Source organism: Zosterops lateralis, assembly GCF_965231275.1.
Source record: "Zosterops lateralis genome assembly, chromosome: 17".
NCBI lineage: Eukaryota > Metazoa > Chordata > Aves > Passeriformes > Zosteropidae > Zosterops > Zosterops lateralis.
In genome coordinates this window covers 13,230,957-13,246,738 of record NC_139777.1, presented here as the reverse complement: position 1 = coordinate 13,246,738, position 15,782 = coordinate 13,230,957, and the positions used below count along the sequence as shown (strand labels likewise).

Here is a 15,782-nt window from a genome sequence, read left to right as displayed (position 1 = left end):
CGCGCACACAGCCCGGGCTCTCGCTCCCGCTCCGCCGAGGGGTTTTTTGGGGGGTTGTACTCATTAGGAAAATCTATTTTAGGGGAACATCCCCCCACCCCCTCAATAAAAGGCCTCAGTGTGAGCAGCAGCGGATTTAGAGCTGGGTTTAAATCCACACCTCTGGGCTGCCTTTGAGGGCCGGAGCGGGGAACTGGGGGTGGTGCGAACTTAGAGGAGCCAGCGATTTATTTCGGAAGGGGGGGCAGGATATTCCCAGCCGCTGAATCTTCTCTTTGGTTGGGAGAGATGGATGGAGGAGGGAGGGAGGGAAGGAGGGAAAGAGGGAGGGAGCGGGGAAGGAGGTAAAGGAGAGGGGGAGGGTTGCTGGGGAGTTTGATGATTGTCTTTGTGCCTTGTTCTTGTTTGCCGGCCAGAAAAATAGGCTGGAAAAGGAGCTTTGGGGGGGAGGGGGCGGGAGGGAGGGCTGTGGGAGAGGGAGTCTCTCCGGAGCAGGATCCCAGCTGGTTGGACAGTGGGTCCCGGCACTTGGCGAACGGAGCTGGACGAGCCCACGTCACCTCCGCGCTCCGCTCGGCTCCTCCGCGCCGCGCGCCCGGCCCCGCGCTCGGCGGCAGCGCCGCGAACCTGCCCGGAGGAGCGGGCCTTTACCAGCCGCCTGAAACCTTTTTTTCTTCTGCTTCGGTTTTTTTCTTTTTTTTTCCTTTCCAAGAGGGTGCTGTTTTCTTTTTCCTCTCTTTCGCCCTCTCGCTTTTTTTTTTTTTTTTTTTAATTAAGATTTTAATTTTTTTAATATTATTTTTAGGTGGGCAGCAGCGAGAGTGGGCTGGGGAGAACTGCCTCAGATCAGGCTGAGAAAAGGGTGGGAGTAGGGGCTTTATCTTGGTCTCAAGATCCTGTCTAGTGCGTCTGACAACCTGGAAGTGTTTGGAGAGAGCAGGAGAGAGAGACAGAGAGAGAAGCAGGCTTGCATTGGATAGATTTTTTTCCTTCCAGGCTGGGTTTTCACATGCTGATCCGCAAATATAAATAAATAAAAAGGAAATATGCACACGAGAAGCCTGATCCCATTGTGATTTCCATGGCAAACGGGGGAAAATAGACCCCACACATTTTATATATGTGGAGATGCATTGATTGCATGGAATTCACCGAGCAAGGTAACGGCTCTTCCATTGCCCTGTCTGTCCGTCGGGGTCTGTCCTGTGTGTGTGTGTGCGGTGCGGGAACGAGCTCCGGGAGCCGCGGGAGCTGCGAGGCCTCGGGAGCCGCGGGGAGCGGGGCAAGGGGAGCCTGAGCTCTGCCCAGCGAGGCTCTGCGGGGCTGGGGGGCCGGGACAAAAGCAGAGGGTGGGGATCTTATTTTTATTTTATTTTATTTTATTTTATTTTATTTTATTTTATTTTATTTTATTTTATATTTTCCTCCCTTCCTTCTCCCCCTGTGGCGTTTTTTTTTTCCTCCCGCAAACCCACTCGGCGTTACTTTAGCAAAGCGAGATGCATTTTCCATCCAGCCACCGCGGCCTGGTTCTGTCAAGCTCCATTTCTTCTCAGAAGCTCTTTTAAGGAAAAAAAAAAAAAAAAAAAAAAAAAAAAAAAAAAAAAAAAAAGAGAGAGAGAGAAAGAAATTAGAAGGCACGGATCGCCAAATGCTCTTAGTTGTGGGGGTATTTTTTTTTTTTGTTGTCGCACCCTCGTTTTTAAAATAATGGTTATTTTTATATCTGCTTAATTATGTATCGAGGAGACTTCTCTGGGCTGGGCTGCGCTGCCATGGCTGGGTCCCTCTTTGTTTTAATAAACACAGTTTAGGGGGTTTTTATTATTATTTTCCCTCGCTCTACCTCCTAACCTTGCCACCTTTGGGGGAATCGTAGCTCCAAGCTGGAGGGAAATCGATTAAAAAATGCATAAGCGGCACTTCCCAAGGAAAAAACAAAACAAAACAAAACAAAACAAAAAACCCAAACAAACAAGACACCACAACAGTCCAGGGAAAAAAGAAAAAAAAAAAAAAAAAAAAAAAAAAAAAAAAAAAAAAAAAAAAAAAAAAAAAGAGAGAGAGAGAGAAGGAGGAGGAGGAGGGGAAAAGAAAAGCCTTAAATGGTCCCTGGAGCTGAGGCTGTGCCCCCACGGGCTGGGCCCGGCCCCGCTCCCGCAGCGCCCCGCGCACTCCCCGCGCTTTGGCTTCGCCCTCGGCTCTGCGGCCGGGAAAAGAACCTTTGGGAAGGGAGGGAAGGGAGGGAAGGAGGGAGGGAGGGAGGGAGGGAGGGATGGGGCACGGGCCGTGCCTGCGCACGGAGCTGCAGCTCCAGAGATGCGGACCTGCACTCCCCTCGCCTTTTGTACTTTTCAATTATAAACCCGTCCATGTGTGCCTCACCCACCACCAGCGGGGACCGGCATTTCCCCCCCTCTCCTTCCCACTCACAATTTTCCTTCGTTTCTTGAGGACAATTGTCTCCTTTTTTCGCTCTCTCTGCTCGATTTTTAACAGCTTTCAAATACCGTTTGAAAGGGGTGAAGAACTAATTTAAAAACGTTCTCAGAACTCATTTAAAAACATTCTCGGAACTCCTTTAAAAACATTCCCGTGTGTTTATACCCAATATTGCCTCCATATGGTTGGCCTTTCAAAACGGAATCCCCTTCTTTGCAACATGCAGGAATTATTTTTTAAAAGTAGCTGAAACTCTGAACTCCTTACGAACAACAAAATCCTAACAGATAATTCAATTGCCTTTATATTTTGGTTGTTTTTTTTTTTTTTTTTTTTTTTTTTTTTTTAATGTTGCTATGAAAGTTTTACCATTCCTGATAGAGCCTTTAAAGCCAACTCCAAATAAAGCTTTTAAAATTCACTGCGGTTGCTCGCATCAGATATAAACCACGTAAATTTTGAGCTCGTTTTCTCTGCTGGTGCAGTTTCATCCTAAATGTTACGGCCCAGTTCACTCCGGCCTCAATTCCGTCCCGAATTCCTGTCACCTCGCACAGCGTTTGTCCCGTTGATTTATTTGCACTTTTATATTTTAATCTTCTCCTTCATCCTTTGCTTCCCTTGTAACTGCCCGGGTTAAGAGAAGAACAGGCTTTTTAATTTTTCATTTTTTTTTAATAAGAGGTGCAAGAAGTTGAGTTTTCCTCGGGAATTGGGTGCTAGAAGCGGCCTCGTGTGTCAGTGGTGTTTTCCTGCTCGAAACTCCCGGGTTAAGAGAAGAACAGGCTTTTTAAATGTTTCATTTTTTTTTAATAAGAGGTGCAAGAAGTTGAGGTTTCCTCAGGAATTGGGTGCTAGAAGCGGCCTCGTGTGTCAGTGGTGTTTTTCTGCTGGAAACTGGAGCGGGGTGAAAACTCCCACTTCCCTGGGAGGAAAGTTGGGACTTTAAACCCGAAGGAATCGGAGGTGGATTCCTCGACCTCCAAAACCCTTTGTGCCACGATCTGCGGGTCCCGCAGCCCCTGTGGGGTGCCCGGCTCCCCGTGTACCGCCGGGCAGCCCTAAAAACGCGCTGTTTACCTTTTTCCAAAAGATGCATTCAATAATACCGCCTCCCCCTTCCCCTCCCTCCCACCCCCCCCCCCCCCAGCCCCCCCCAAAATCCTATCATCCCTTGCGGGCTGCGATAATAAATAAAACTCTTTATTTCTCCCTCTCTCAAAGTTAAAGGGCCTCGCTCTCCTCCCCGGGGCAGCTGGAAGCGGGTGGCGGGATGGGCACCGCGCTGCGCCGGGCTCGCAGCCGCCCCGCTCTGTAAATATCGATATTTTATTAACCACCAGCATTTGACTCGAGCGTCTCCTATCTCTGCTCTCTCCCGACGTGTGCCTGCAGCGGGGGACTCGGCGAAGGAAGCTCGTAACATGGCGGATGGCGAGGAAGGCTTCGGGCTGCCCGGCACACCGGCCGAGCCCGAGGCCAAGGAGCTCCAGGCTGAGGCCAAGCAGGACGCGCAGCTGGGGGCCACCAGCAAGTCGCCCACCTCGCCCCAAGCGGCCTTCACCCAGCAGGTAAGCGGCGCTCCTCTCCTCCCAGCCCGTCGTTGGTTTATTCGGGTTTTTCCTCCCTTTTCTCCACGTTTTTGTGTTTTTTTTTTCCTGGTTGTTTTAGGCCCCACGCAAGGGCAAAGCCTCACCTGGCCAGTGGGCCCCGTCCTGCTTTAAAGTGTTGTTTAAGGTGATGCTCAAGAGCTGAAGCGGCTCACGGGGATGTGCCCCTGAGGGTTTTGGGGATGTGGAGGGACGGGAGCCGAGGTAACAGCGAGGGGAACCTGCCCTGCAGCGGCACCCCAAACCCACGGGTGTCCGCTCCTGAGCGGGGAAATGCACGGGAGAGCATCCCCGGAGTGGGTGTGTGTATATATATAACCTTTATATAGAGATAATTGTATATATTTTATACATTTCCACACCTACGTGCGCCCCTTGGACACCCAGAGGGCACGGCCACAGCCCCAGCGGGCACTCGGGGGTGGCAGCGGCTGTCACACCCTGAGGGGGACACGGGGAGCTCGGGGTGTCCCTCGGGGTGTCCCTCGGGGTGTCCCCCGGCTCTGGACACGCGTGGGCTCCGTGCGGGAGCTCCGGGCCATCCCTCGCCTTCTCCCCGGGCTGGGCGCTGGGAGGCGGCTCGGGCAGCGCTGGGAGTGGAAGAAATGCGGGGAGAGGGGATTTCTCACCGCCATCCCCGCCCTCTGTGGGGTCCCCCCACACTTGTCCCCTGGCAGGTCCCCCCCGATGTCCCCACGGGGTGCGGGGAGGGCTCGGCAGGGCCAGGGCGGGCACCGGGGGCTCGGGACCAACCGGGGGTGTTTGCAAAGCGACCCCCCAAATCTGACAGGGCGTTTTTAGTGAGGGGGAGAAGGGCTGGGTTGGCCTGGGGGTGTCCCCCGTGCCCCTAGGCCGGGTGGAGGGACGTGCTGTCCCCACGGTGGCATCTGCCCCAAGCGCAGGGCTCGCAGCTCTTGGATGGGGAAGGGAAAATCGGGGGGTGAGGGGAGCAGGGGACACCCCACGCCTCTCTGGCCTGTAGAGAGCAGCCAGGGGAGTTAAATCACTCGTGGGAGGGCGTAAATCTCCTCCAGTTGGCTCTGGGAGCTGCAGGGCCGGAGCTCTGGGGGATTTCTCTGGGAGGATGCGGTTGGAGCCGTCTCTTGGGGATCCCTCCCATCGCCTCCAGGAGCCCGCTCCAGGCCTGCCCTGGGCAGCATCACCGCTCTCCGGCCTGGAACCCCGCCCCGGCCGCCTCTGGGGCAGGCTTTTCCCGGGAATGCCCTGAGCTCCGGCCCGCAGAGCCCGGCCTGTCCCCTGCGAGCTCTCCGGCGGGGCCCTGAGGAGCCCGGCCGCTCTGCTGGGGCTGTCCCCGCTCCTCTGGGGCTGTCCCCGCTCCTCTGGGGCTGTCCCCGCTCTGCTGGGGCTGTCCCCGCTCCTCTGGGGCTGTCCCCGCTCCTCTGGGGCTGTCCCCGCTCTGCTGGGGCTGTCTCCTCTCCTCTGGGGCTGTCTCCGCTCCTCTGGGGCTGTCCCCGCTCTGCTGGGGCTGTCTCCTCTCCTCTGGGGCTGTCTCCGCTCCTCTGGGGCTGTCCCCGCTCCTCTGGGGCTGTCCCCGCTCCTCTGGGGCTGTCTCCTCTCCTCTGGGGCTGTCTCCGCTCCTCTGGGGCTGTCCTCGCTCCTCTGGGGCTGTCCCCGCTCCTCTGGGGCTGTCCTCGCTCCTCTGGGGCTGTCCCCGCTCCTCTGGGGCTGTCCCCGCTCTGCTGGGGCTGTCTCCGCTCCTCTGGGGCTGTCCCCGCTCCTCTGGGGCTGTCCCCGCTCTGCTGGGGCTCTCTCCGCTCCTCTGGGGCTGTCCCCGCTCTGCTGGGGCTGTCCCTGCTCCTCTGGGGCTGTCCCCGCTCTGCTGGGGCTGTCCCTGCTGCTCTCAGGGCTGTCTCTCCTGCTCTCGGGGTTGTCTCCGCCGCTTTCGGGGCTGTCCCCGTTGCTCTCAGGGCTGTCCCCGCTGTCTCGGGGCTGTCCCCGTTGCTCTCAGGGCTGTCCCCGTTGCTCTCAGGGCTGTCCCCGCTGTCTCGGGGCTGTCCCCGCCGCTCTCGGGGCTGACGCTCTGTGCCTCTCTGCTCCGCAGGGCATGGAGGGCATCAAGGTGTTTTTGCACGAACGCGAGCTGTGGCTGAAGTTCCACGAGGTGGGCACAGAGATGATCATAACAAAGGCCGGGAGGTAAGAGCAGGGGGGGGGGTCCGCAGTGCCCTCCGTGTTCGCGGGGACGGGGGGGACACACCTGCCGGGATGGTGGGCAGTGGGCACCTCCCTGGCTCGGGGACGGTCACTTGTGTCGTGTCCGAGGCTCGTGTGTGTGTGTGTGTGTGTGTGTGTGTGTGTGTGTGTGTGTGTGAGCTCTCCCTGCCCGGAGAGACGCGGCAGAAATTGTTCCTTCTGCCTTCTTTCTTCACCAGAGCAGTTGGATCATTAATTCTGACTTCAGGCCTTTGGAAACTTTCCAGGCCAGCGCGAGTTGCAACCACTTGGCCAAAAAGCAAACTTTGTTTAGAGCAGCTCTGTGGGCCATTATTATTATTATTATTATTATTATTATTATTATTATTATGGGAGTAGTTTGGGTCTTCTGCTTTCCTCTCTCCCACAAAAAAAAATTTACGCCGTTTTACAGAGATTTTAATTTATTTTTTGCTCGCTCTGGGGCGAATATTCCCAGCCCAGCCAAGTCACCCCTTTTAAAAGTCTACGAGGTCTTAAGCTACTGTTTATAGAGAGATAACAAAGCTGTTTAGATGCAGAGATAGATGAGTCCGCAAATAAATATCCTGTGGCTGTGTTTCTGTGCGGGTGTTTATCTGCGTGGGAGTGCGGGAAAATACGCGGCCTCGCAAAATCCAACTTTATTGGGGTTCTAATCGGTTCCATGAGCGGCTGTGTAAACCTGATCCGCAGATATTTATATGTGGACGCGGGTGTTTTCGAGGGGATTTAGCATTATCCTGGATATTAATGCGGTGGAGGGTTGTTAAATTGAAGAGCGGCCAGCAAGGCGCAGTAAAAGAGTCTCTCCAGTCCTATCAACAAATCGGGGGCAGCCCGAGGGAGGATTTTTCGTTGTGATTTTTAATTAGAATCCTTGGAGAAAAGGGGGAAAAACCTCCACGTGTAGGAATAGTTTTGGATCGCAGGGACACGATCAACAAGGCAAACTTTCATTTCTGTCATCTGGTATTTTTTTTTGTTGTTGTGGTCTTCCAAAATTTGCCTGGAGAAGGAGGGGAAATATAAATAACGAGCTGGTTGGATCAAGTTTTAGCGGAGAGATCTCGCCTTCCCCTTGAACCTCGCTGCTGCAGAAATGGGTTTGAAAGGGGTTTGTGGCCAAGGGGACGTGGGATGAAAGGTGGGGGGGATGGAGTCTGTGTTGGGATCTCCCGAAAAAAAAAAAAAAAAAAAAAAAAAAAGTTCACAAGGACAAAAAAAAAAGAAAAAAAAAAAAATCCAACTCTCGAAGGGAGACAGAAACCACCTTGCAGAAATTTCAAACAAAAATCGCTGTGGACAGAGATCTCATCTGGAGAGCCATAAAATGGACATTTACAGGGCAGGGGCTCGAGGGGAGCTGCGGGCCGGGTTTCCTTATCGATATCACTGCCCGCCTGTATCGTTGGAGAAATCCCGGCTCTGCCGCTCAGGTGTTTTCGATGCAGACACAGACAAATCTCCGGCCGGAATTCGCTTTCTTCTCCCTTAAAACTTTAAAGTTCAACGCCCGCTCCCTTCGTTGGGCGCTTTTCGCCTCCCCCTTTAACTTTTTTACGGAATTAAAGCCCAGCCCAGGTGCCCCAGGGCAGCGATAAGAGCCCGAGCCTCGGAGAGGAGCGCGGTATTTTTAGAGGTGTGGGGCTCTTTTTTATTTTTGGAAATTTTTTTAATTGTTTATTCGTGTTTTAAGTCCAAGGGCTCCATTTTCATCTGCTTTATTTTTAAATATTTGGAAAGCTCGAGCTAAAATAACAGCAGCGGTTTAAGTGCCTGCCTTGCAGTAATGGAAAATATTTCGAAAAGGCCCTGCCTCGTGTGTACGCGAGGGTTTCTAAGGATTTGTCAGGTGTGGTTGTTGCTGTCTCGGGCTGAGCACTCGGCTGGTCACGGATTTTTTCTCTTACACCTGAGTGCGTGCAGGGTTTCTTCCTCCGTATCTGTCCCTAGAACCTCGAGGTGTTCATACAAACGCATTTTAAAATGTTTATATTTCTATATATGTAATATATGAGAATGTATTTCTATAAACATATACATTTATAGAAATATATATAAAAATAATTTTAATAGAAGTATCTATATTATAACTTTTATTTTAAAACTTTGGTTTTTTGGCAGATTTCCTCTCCTGTTCCAGCGGTTTATGGAGGGAGGGAAGTAAATCGCTTCCAAAAGTTCTCACGCTCAGATTTGTTCCAAAAAAAGGAGATCCAAAACCTCGGTGAAAGAAATAATTCGTAAAAATACGAACAGACGAGCAGACACGCGGGGAGCTGAATAAACAAACCCGCCAGCCTCGAAATCTCTATTTAGCTTTGATAAATCACCCGCTTCGCCCCGGATGGGACCCAGCACCACCCAAACTTGTCCCACATCCCAAAGGCTTCGGGAAGACCCATCTGGGAATGTGGCGCTGCCCTTTTGTTAAACGACTCCCCCTCAATGTCTCCTCCTCGATCACACACACGAAACCACCTCGGCAAATTCCCACTGCTTTTATACGTTTATTTATTGATGTGTTTGTTACTTCGACAGGCGAATGTTCCCCAGTTACAAAGTGAAGGTCACCGGGCTCAACCCCAAAACGAAGTACATCCTGCTGATGGATATTGTGCCGGCCGATGACCACAGATACAAATTCGCCGATAATAAATGGTAGGAGCGAGTGGGGACAGAGGGACAGAGGGGACAGGGACCACACCTCTGAGCTGCCCGGCTGGGAGAAACCCTTCAGTGGGCTCGTCCTTCTTTATCCGTGAAAAATGTTGGGCTGCAGTTGAGCCTAGTGAGATGTTCCCACAGCCCCTGGGGGAGAAATGCATCCAGAAAAAAAGGGAAAACCCACAGAAAATCTGTGGTAATTAACGAATCCTTTTTGACCATAAGATTATTTGCTGTTGTGGAGCTGATGGTTTAATTACGTTAAGGAAGGGAATATCTCCACGCAGGGAGATTTTTAAGGATTGGATCTTTGCTCCTGCCTCGAGGGCCGTTAATTTGGGAAAGGGGGAAGGATGGGGTTAAACGGGCAAGCGGTGGGAGCCATCTCGGACGGGAAAGGTGCCAAAGAGCTCAGTAATTCCTCGAGCCAGTGGTGCTGGAAATGCCTTTTCTCCTTTTCTCCCCAGGCACGGGGCATCTGAGTGGGAGGGACCCGCGGGACGGGATGGACCGGGAGCAGAAACTCACGGGAGGGATGGACAGGGAGCAGGAGCCCAGGAAGAGATAGACGGGGAGCAGGAGCCCACGGGAGGAGCCCACGGAGGGGATGAATGGGGAGGAGGAACCCAGGAAAGGATGGACGGGCAGCAGGAGCCCAGGAAGGGATGGACCGGGAGCAGGAGCCCACGGGAGGGGATGGACGGGGAGTAGGAACCCAGGAAGGGATGGATGGGGAGCAGGAGCCCAGGAAGAGATAGACGGGGAGTAGGAACCCAGGAAGGGATGGATGGGGAGCAGGAGCCCACGGGAGGAGCCCACGGGAGGAGCCCACGGAAGGGATGGACGGGGAGCAGGTGCCCACGGAAGGGATGGACGGGGAGTAGGAACCCAGGAAGGGAAGGACGGGGAGTAGGAACCCACGGGAGGGGATGGATGGGACGGGGAACAGGAACCCAAGAAGGGAAGGACGGGGAGTAGGAGCCCAGGAAGGCATGAACGGGCAGCAGGAGCCCACGGGAGGAACCCGGGAAGGGACAGAACGGCAGCAGGAGCCCCCGGGAGGGCACGGATGGGCAGCAGGAGCCCCCGGGCCGTCCCCAGCAGCCGGATCTCAGCCCCGTGTCCCCACGCAGGTCGGTGACAGGCAAGGCGGAGCCGGCCATGCCTGGCAGGCTGTACGTGCACCCCGATTCCCCCGCCACCGGCGCCCACTGGATGAGGCAGCTGGTTTCCTTCCAGAAGCTCAAACTCACCAACAACCACCTCGATCCCTTCGGACATGTAAGTGCCGGGGCTGGGACAAGGGCACCGCGCGGGGGGTGTCCCCCACCACACCGAAGTGATGCCAGTGTCACCCACCCGCAAATCCAGGGCTGCTGGAGTGTTATTTTCACTGAGGACCCCCCAAAGATAGAAACATAAACCTTAAATCGAGGTTGTTTCGTGGGAATTGATTACAGACCTCTGGGCCTGGAGTTGGCGAGTGGGTGAAACTCTCCTGGGCTTGGCTGAGTATTTGGTACCTGATTTTAATCGCATCGTTTAAACCCGCCCGCTGCCGCCGGGAATTTGCCTAACAGGTATAATCAATCAGGCAGAATTAGCGGAGGAAATGGGACCTAAACCGGTGTGGATTCGTCGATCAGGGAAAAAAAAAAAAAAAAAAAAAAAAAAAAAAAAAAAAAAAAAAAAAAAAAAAAAAAAAGGAACAATAATTAAAGACAATTAGAAAGTTTTAAGTCCCGCTAGAAGTTCTCGGGCATTAAAAAGGTCTTTGCGAGACTCGTGAGGCCGTGAAAATTTGTGTGAATTCTGCAGCCAGGAACAGCCCTCCTTCGAAGGTCTCCAAAGATGCGAGTTCCTCTGAGCAAATATATGTGTGCATGTAGGAATAATATATATATATTTTATATAAATATATATATAATTGAACGAATATGTGAATCTAGATCCTGCCAGCACTTTCCAAGAGCGGCTTTTTCTCCAGTCTCGTTTCAACACTTCAGTTTCATTTTTTCCAAGCTGGGTTTTTTTTTTTTTCTTCTTCGGTTTTTAATGATAATTTTTGTGCCACTTAATCCTCGTAGCCAAGAAGTGAGAGGGTTTAGGGGAGAGGAGCCAGCAGAGTCCCCAGCCCACCCCAATGCTGAGCATCCTTTTCCAAGCTCTCCTTTGCACTTCCATTTGCTGAGATTGATTTCCTATTTTTTTTTTTTTTAATAATAATTCGAATTTTGTTTTAATTCTACCCTGAGCTGGTGGCAAAGGAGTTTGCGAGGGCTTCTTCCCAGGGATCAGGGCCTCTCCTGAAAGGAAGAGGGAGGGGAGCAGCGGAGCCGGGGGAAACCCCTCTTAGCCCCGGGGCGCTTTTGGGGAGAAGGGGGGGGATCCGGCCCGGGGGAAGGGGCCAGGCATCCCCGCTGGGAACAGGCGGCTCTGGGGAAAAAGTCCCTCTAAACAAACTCAAGACGCTGAGGGGACAATGAGGGACTTCAGAGGAGGAGCTGCGCCAGGAGCCTCTCAATTAGAGTCGCTGTAATGAAATTAAAAACCATTAGATCGTTCACCGTTGATGTCTACGACTTTCCTGGATGTCAAAGCAATTTGCTTAAACCTCCGGGACGGGGGAGGCGGCGGCGGGACGCGCTGAGTCTCCCTGTCGCCAGGGTCCGGCAGTCATTATCGGGCCCCCCCGCCGCCCCCCATCCTCCGCCGAGATTAACCCGGTACCGAGCAGGGCACTGCCCGCTTTTTATCTGCAGCACAGCGCCTGAGCCCCTCCCGGCCCCGCCACCGGCCTCTCCTTCCCGTCCTCTGCGGGAGGGATGTTCCTAAATCCCCAAATCCAGCCAGCTCTCCTCCCTCGCCCTCTCTTCACTCTTTGCCCCCCTGGGATGGAGTGGGGGTGTTGAGATGCTGGGGCCCCTCATTTTGCCCCACGAAAATGGGGAGAAGCTCCCTCCATGAGTTGGGGTAGCAGCTCTGGCCCCTCAGGGATTTGTGTGGGGAGGGGGCAGCAGGTGAAGAACCACCTCTGACAGCCCTGCTGGGCTCCCGGATTTTTTGGTTTCTGGAGAGATCCGTTCTCTACCCCAGCACCTCAATCTGCCCTTCGAAGGGAGTCCTGAAATGGGCGAAAATTTTGGGGAAGGGGCAGTGTGTTCCTGCTGGTCTCTGCCCTTCCCCTCCCTTGGGAAGGGGGATTGCGCCGTGCTGTGCCCCCTCCATTCCTTCTCCTTCTCCCCCTGCCCAGATCATCCTGAACTCCATGCACAAGTACCAGCCCCGGCTCCACATCGTGAAAGCGGACGAGAACAACGGCTTCGGCTCCAAGAACACGGCCTTCTGCACCCACGTCTTCCCGGAGACCGCCTTCATCGCCGTCACCTCCTACCAGAACCACAAGGTGAGGGGCTGGGCCGGCCCCTGCCCGGCAAACCGCATCCCGCTCCTTCCCCCTTCCCGCTGCTCTCCTCGGGGCCTCGGCCCCTCTTCCCTCCCTGCTTCTTCTTTCACTCCTTTTTCTTTCCCCTTTTTCTTTCCTTCCTTCTCCTTTTTCTTTTCTTCCTTCTTTTCTTTTCCTTCCTTCTCGTTTCCTCCTCCTTTCCCCCTCGTTTCCCCTTTTCTTCCTTTCCCCCTTCCTTTTCTTCTCCTTGCCTCCTTTCTTTTCTCCTTTTCTTCTTGTCCTCTCCTCTCCTCTCCCCGTCCTTTTCCTTTCCTTTCTTCTCCTTGTCCCCTTCTTTTTCCTCTCCTTGTCCCCTCGTCCTTTCTTCTTGTCCTTTCCCTTTCCTTCCTTCTCTTTTCTCTTCCCCTTTCTCTCCTCCTTGTCCCCTTGTCCTTTCCCCTCTCTGCCCTTTTCCTTTCCCCTCCCTTGCCCTTTTTCTTCCTCCCTTCCCCTTTCCTCTCCTCCCATCCCGAATCCCATCCCCTCTGTTATTCCTGGCCGCACAAAGCATCCAAAGGCGTCTCGGGGCGAGCCGGGGAGGGGGGGAATGAGCTCACCAGGACGCTTTGCTCACATGGAGACGACCAACCGAGGAAGTTTGCTTTATCTTCCCCCCGCTCCCCGCGGGTCAAAGGCTCCTAATCTGGAGGAGGGAGCCGGGCGCTCCCCTCCGAGGCGGGCGCTGATAACCCGGCTGCCCACGGGGGGCTGCGGGCCCGGCAGGCGGGAGGCCCGGGCAGGAAAGGGAGCCTCAGGCAAACAAAAAATCCCCGAAAATAACGGGATGGGTTTGTGTTCTGCTGGAATAGAAAAGGGTTGGGTGGAATAAGGGATTTATTGGCAGGCTGTTGCTGCTCCCGCTCCTTCTCTGATGGGTTTTGGGCTTTCCCACCCGGCAGGGTAGAAGGAGGAGGAAGGCTGAGGGTCGAGGTGGTTCTCCACAGATGAATCAGGGATGTTCTTTCACCAACTGTCCCTTGCCACTGCCCACGGACCCTCTCCAGGGCACAGCCCCATGAAAACTCAATTTCAAAACACAAATTCCTCTCAATCACATAAAAAGCACTTGCTGTAAACCTGTACTCACGGGCAGGTAGGATGGGTCGTTAGTACCCGGTAGAATAATAGTTTCTCAAACAGAGAAAAGGCATTTCGCACCCTAAAGAAATCCTGGATGCTTTCCTGGAAATGCAGGTTCCTAAACCTGTGTGAAACGATTGCATTTCCTCCCTCCATCAGCTGGCCAGCGAGATGCAGAGAGCAGAGCTGGGCTGGAGAAGAAAGAGTGTTCCACCATAACCAGGGAGAAAGGAAAATACTTCCCTGCCCTTTAAAATAGGAGCTGCTGGCACGGCCGGGACAGGCAAACTGAATCCAAATTGAGCCCTTGCCAAATTATGCCTTAAATTATAACTCCGCTGTGGATGCTATAAAATCAAGTTTAACTTCTGCCTGATGGATTTGGAGAAAGAATATAATATTAATAGAAGTGGGAGTTAATAAAACAGGACACACTGCCTGCTTTAAAGGCATTTCCCAAGGAGAAAACACGTGAATGGAACTGCTCTCCTTTGAAGAGAAAAAACAGGGCTGTTTTATAGGGAAAGAAATGATCATGCAAATAAAACGAAAGCAAAGCAGGAACATGTAAGTACAGTAGTTTGGGAAAAGTGCCATGCTAGGAGGAGCAGGAATATTCGATTGCAAATCAGCAACATCTGTGTGATAAGAAACGACATCTGCGCATCTGCCAGGGGCAGGAATCCCCACAGACATGCACACTCCCAGCCCAGCAGACATTTGCACCCACCAGGACACATTTTACACACCCCTGACACGTTTTACAGGCTCTGACATCCCTCTGCCCCCTGACACACACACACATTCCTCCCCGTGCTGCTCGGAATCAGGGGGGGAACGGAGGAAGAGCGGCCGTAGCCCTGAGATAAAATCTCAATTGAGAAAGATAGAGTCGTAAAAATAAACCAGGGGATGATCTTCCCCAAATGGCATCTCCCTGCAGGGGAGGGAATAAAATTTGTGGCTCACCCCAGTGCAGATGGGGAGTGATATTGGGGTTGATGCAAATGCTGAGGAGAAATATCCTCCAGTTGAAGTAGGTGAGACTGAGTTGGGGTCCTTTCCACCAGCAGAAACCCGAGCTTAGCTTTCACAGCTGAGAGGTTGCTTGGAAAACCAGATTTTCCTCTTGCAGCACAGGCTGCATTTCCCCCTGCCATAAAGGCTGGCAACCCCCCATGTGTGGGGCATCCCCAGCTCTTTATGTCTGTGCACTGCTGATTTTTCCCCATTTTTCTCTCTCACCTTCACCCCTCACGTGTGGCTCATCCCTCATGCAATCTTTCCTATCCACCCCACCCAGCCTCTGACACATTTTGCATGGAGTTTTATACACCCATGTATTCTACACACACAAACTCACCCCTACACGGGGTTTAGGTTTCAAGAGCTGAATTCTGTTACAGAATTAATTGTGTGACTCACCCCAAAATGCATTTGAGTCCGTGCTTACACAGCTTATAGCAATACCTGCCTGCTCCCAGATAGGTCAATTTATTCCAAGAGCACAGCTGCAATCTCAATGTAAGACTAGTGCTTATTTCCCCTGATATTTCAGACAGCCTGAAAAGATATTTAAGCACCCTGGGATCTCCTTCTCCCCAGCCCTACTCCCCAAAAAGAGGCTTAAGGTATGAAGAGAGTTTTGGTGAAGTTTTCAGGGTGGTTGTCAGCAGCTCCATTGGTCACCTCCCCCCTCTCTGCTACTCTTGAAAACACCCCAGAAATATCGAGGTGTTAAAAAAGGTCACAGGCACATTTCATTTCCTCGCCATTTACACAATGGGTGCTTGCAATCAGGTTGATTCCTAAATATTAACTTCCCCTGCAGTCAAGCACCATTTTCCTGTAGCTTAAAGCATTGTGTTACTGGCTTGTATTTATTAGGTACAAGCTCTCTGCTTTGGACCAGGAAATGAACCTAATAGACAGAAATAATTAAGGTTCTGCCCTTGCGAGGGTTCTTTCAAAAGCAAGAATTCACAACAATTATTCTCATTAATTTTTACAACCTACTTTCCCCCCTTAGCTGCACTTGGGCTTTATATTGGTTCCCCCCCTCAGGATATCTGGTTTTATGCTGACTTTCCCCCCCCCCCCCCCCCCCCCCCCCTCATCCTAAGTTATTTAACATTCCTGGGAGCCAAAATTCTTTTAAGGAAATGTTAGCCCCAGGTGGGATGCTACAGGCACCCAGAAATGTTGTGTGAAGCAGAGGAGCAGGGTAGGGCATGGCTGAAGACTGGATTCACTCCCAGATATCTGGTGGAATCTCTGGATAGAAAGGCTCATCTTTTCCCTGAAAAGACCCAGTGCTAAAATCATGCTAGTGACTCAGCTGC

At 52.7% G+C, this 15,782-nt stretch overlaps 1 protein-coding gene across 1 annotated transcript in view; it reads left to right on the top strand.

Annotated features, from left to right (window-relative positions):
* Window positions 1–308: 308 nt before the first annotated feature.
* The window catches only part of TBX5 (T-box transcription factor 5), a gene marked incomplete at its 3' end in the record, with an annotated part of 39,604 nt that continues 24,130 nt past the window's right edge, over window positions 309–15,782 (top strand). Inside the window, exons 1-6 of the mRNA XM_083874064.1 lie at window positions 309–1,160; window positions 3,838–4,013; window positions 6,115–6,209; window positions 8,790–8,909; window positions 10,049–10,196; window positions 12,169–12,321. Of these exons, the coding sequence (XP_083730190.1) occupies window positions 1,121–1,160; window positions 3,838–4,013; window positions 6,115–6,209; window positions 8,790–8,909; window positions 10,049–10,196; window positions 12,169–12,321 (732 nt within the window). The 5' untranslated portion in view covers window positions 309–1,120. The remainder of the gene's footprint in view (window positions 1,161–3,837; window positions 4,014–6,114; window positions 6,210–8,789; window positions 8,910–10,048; window positions 10,197–12,168; window positions 12,322–15,782) is intronic.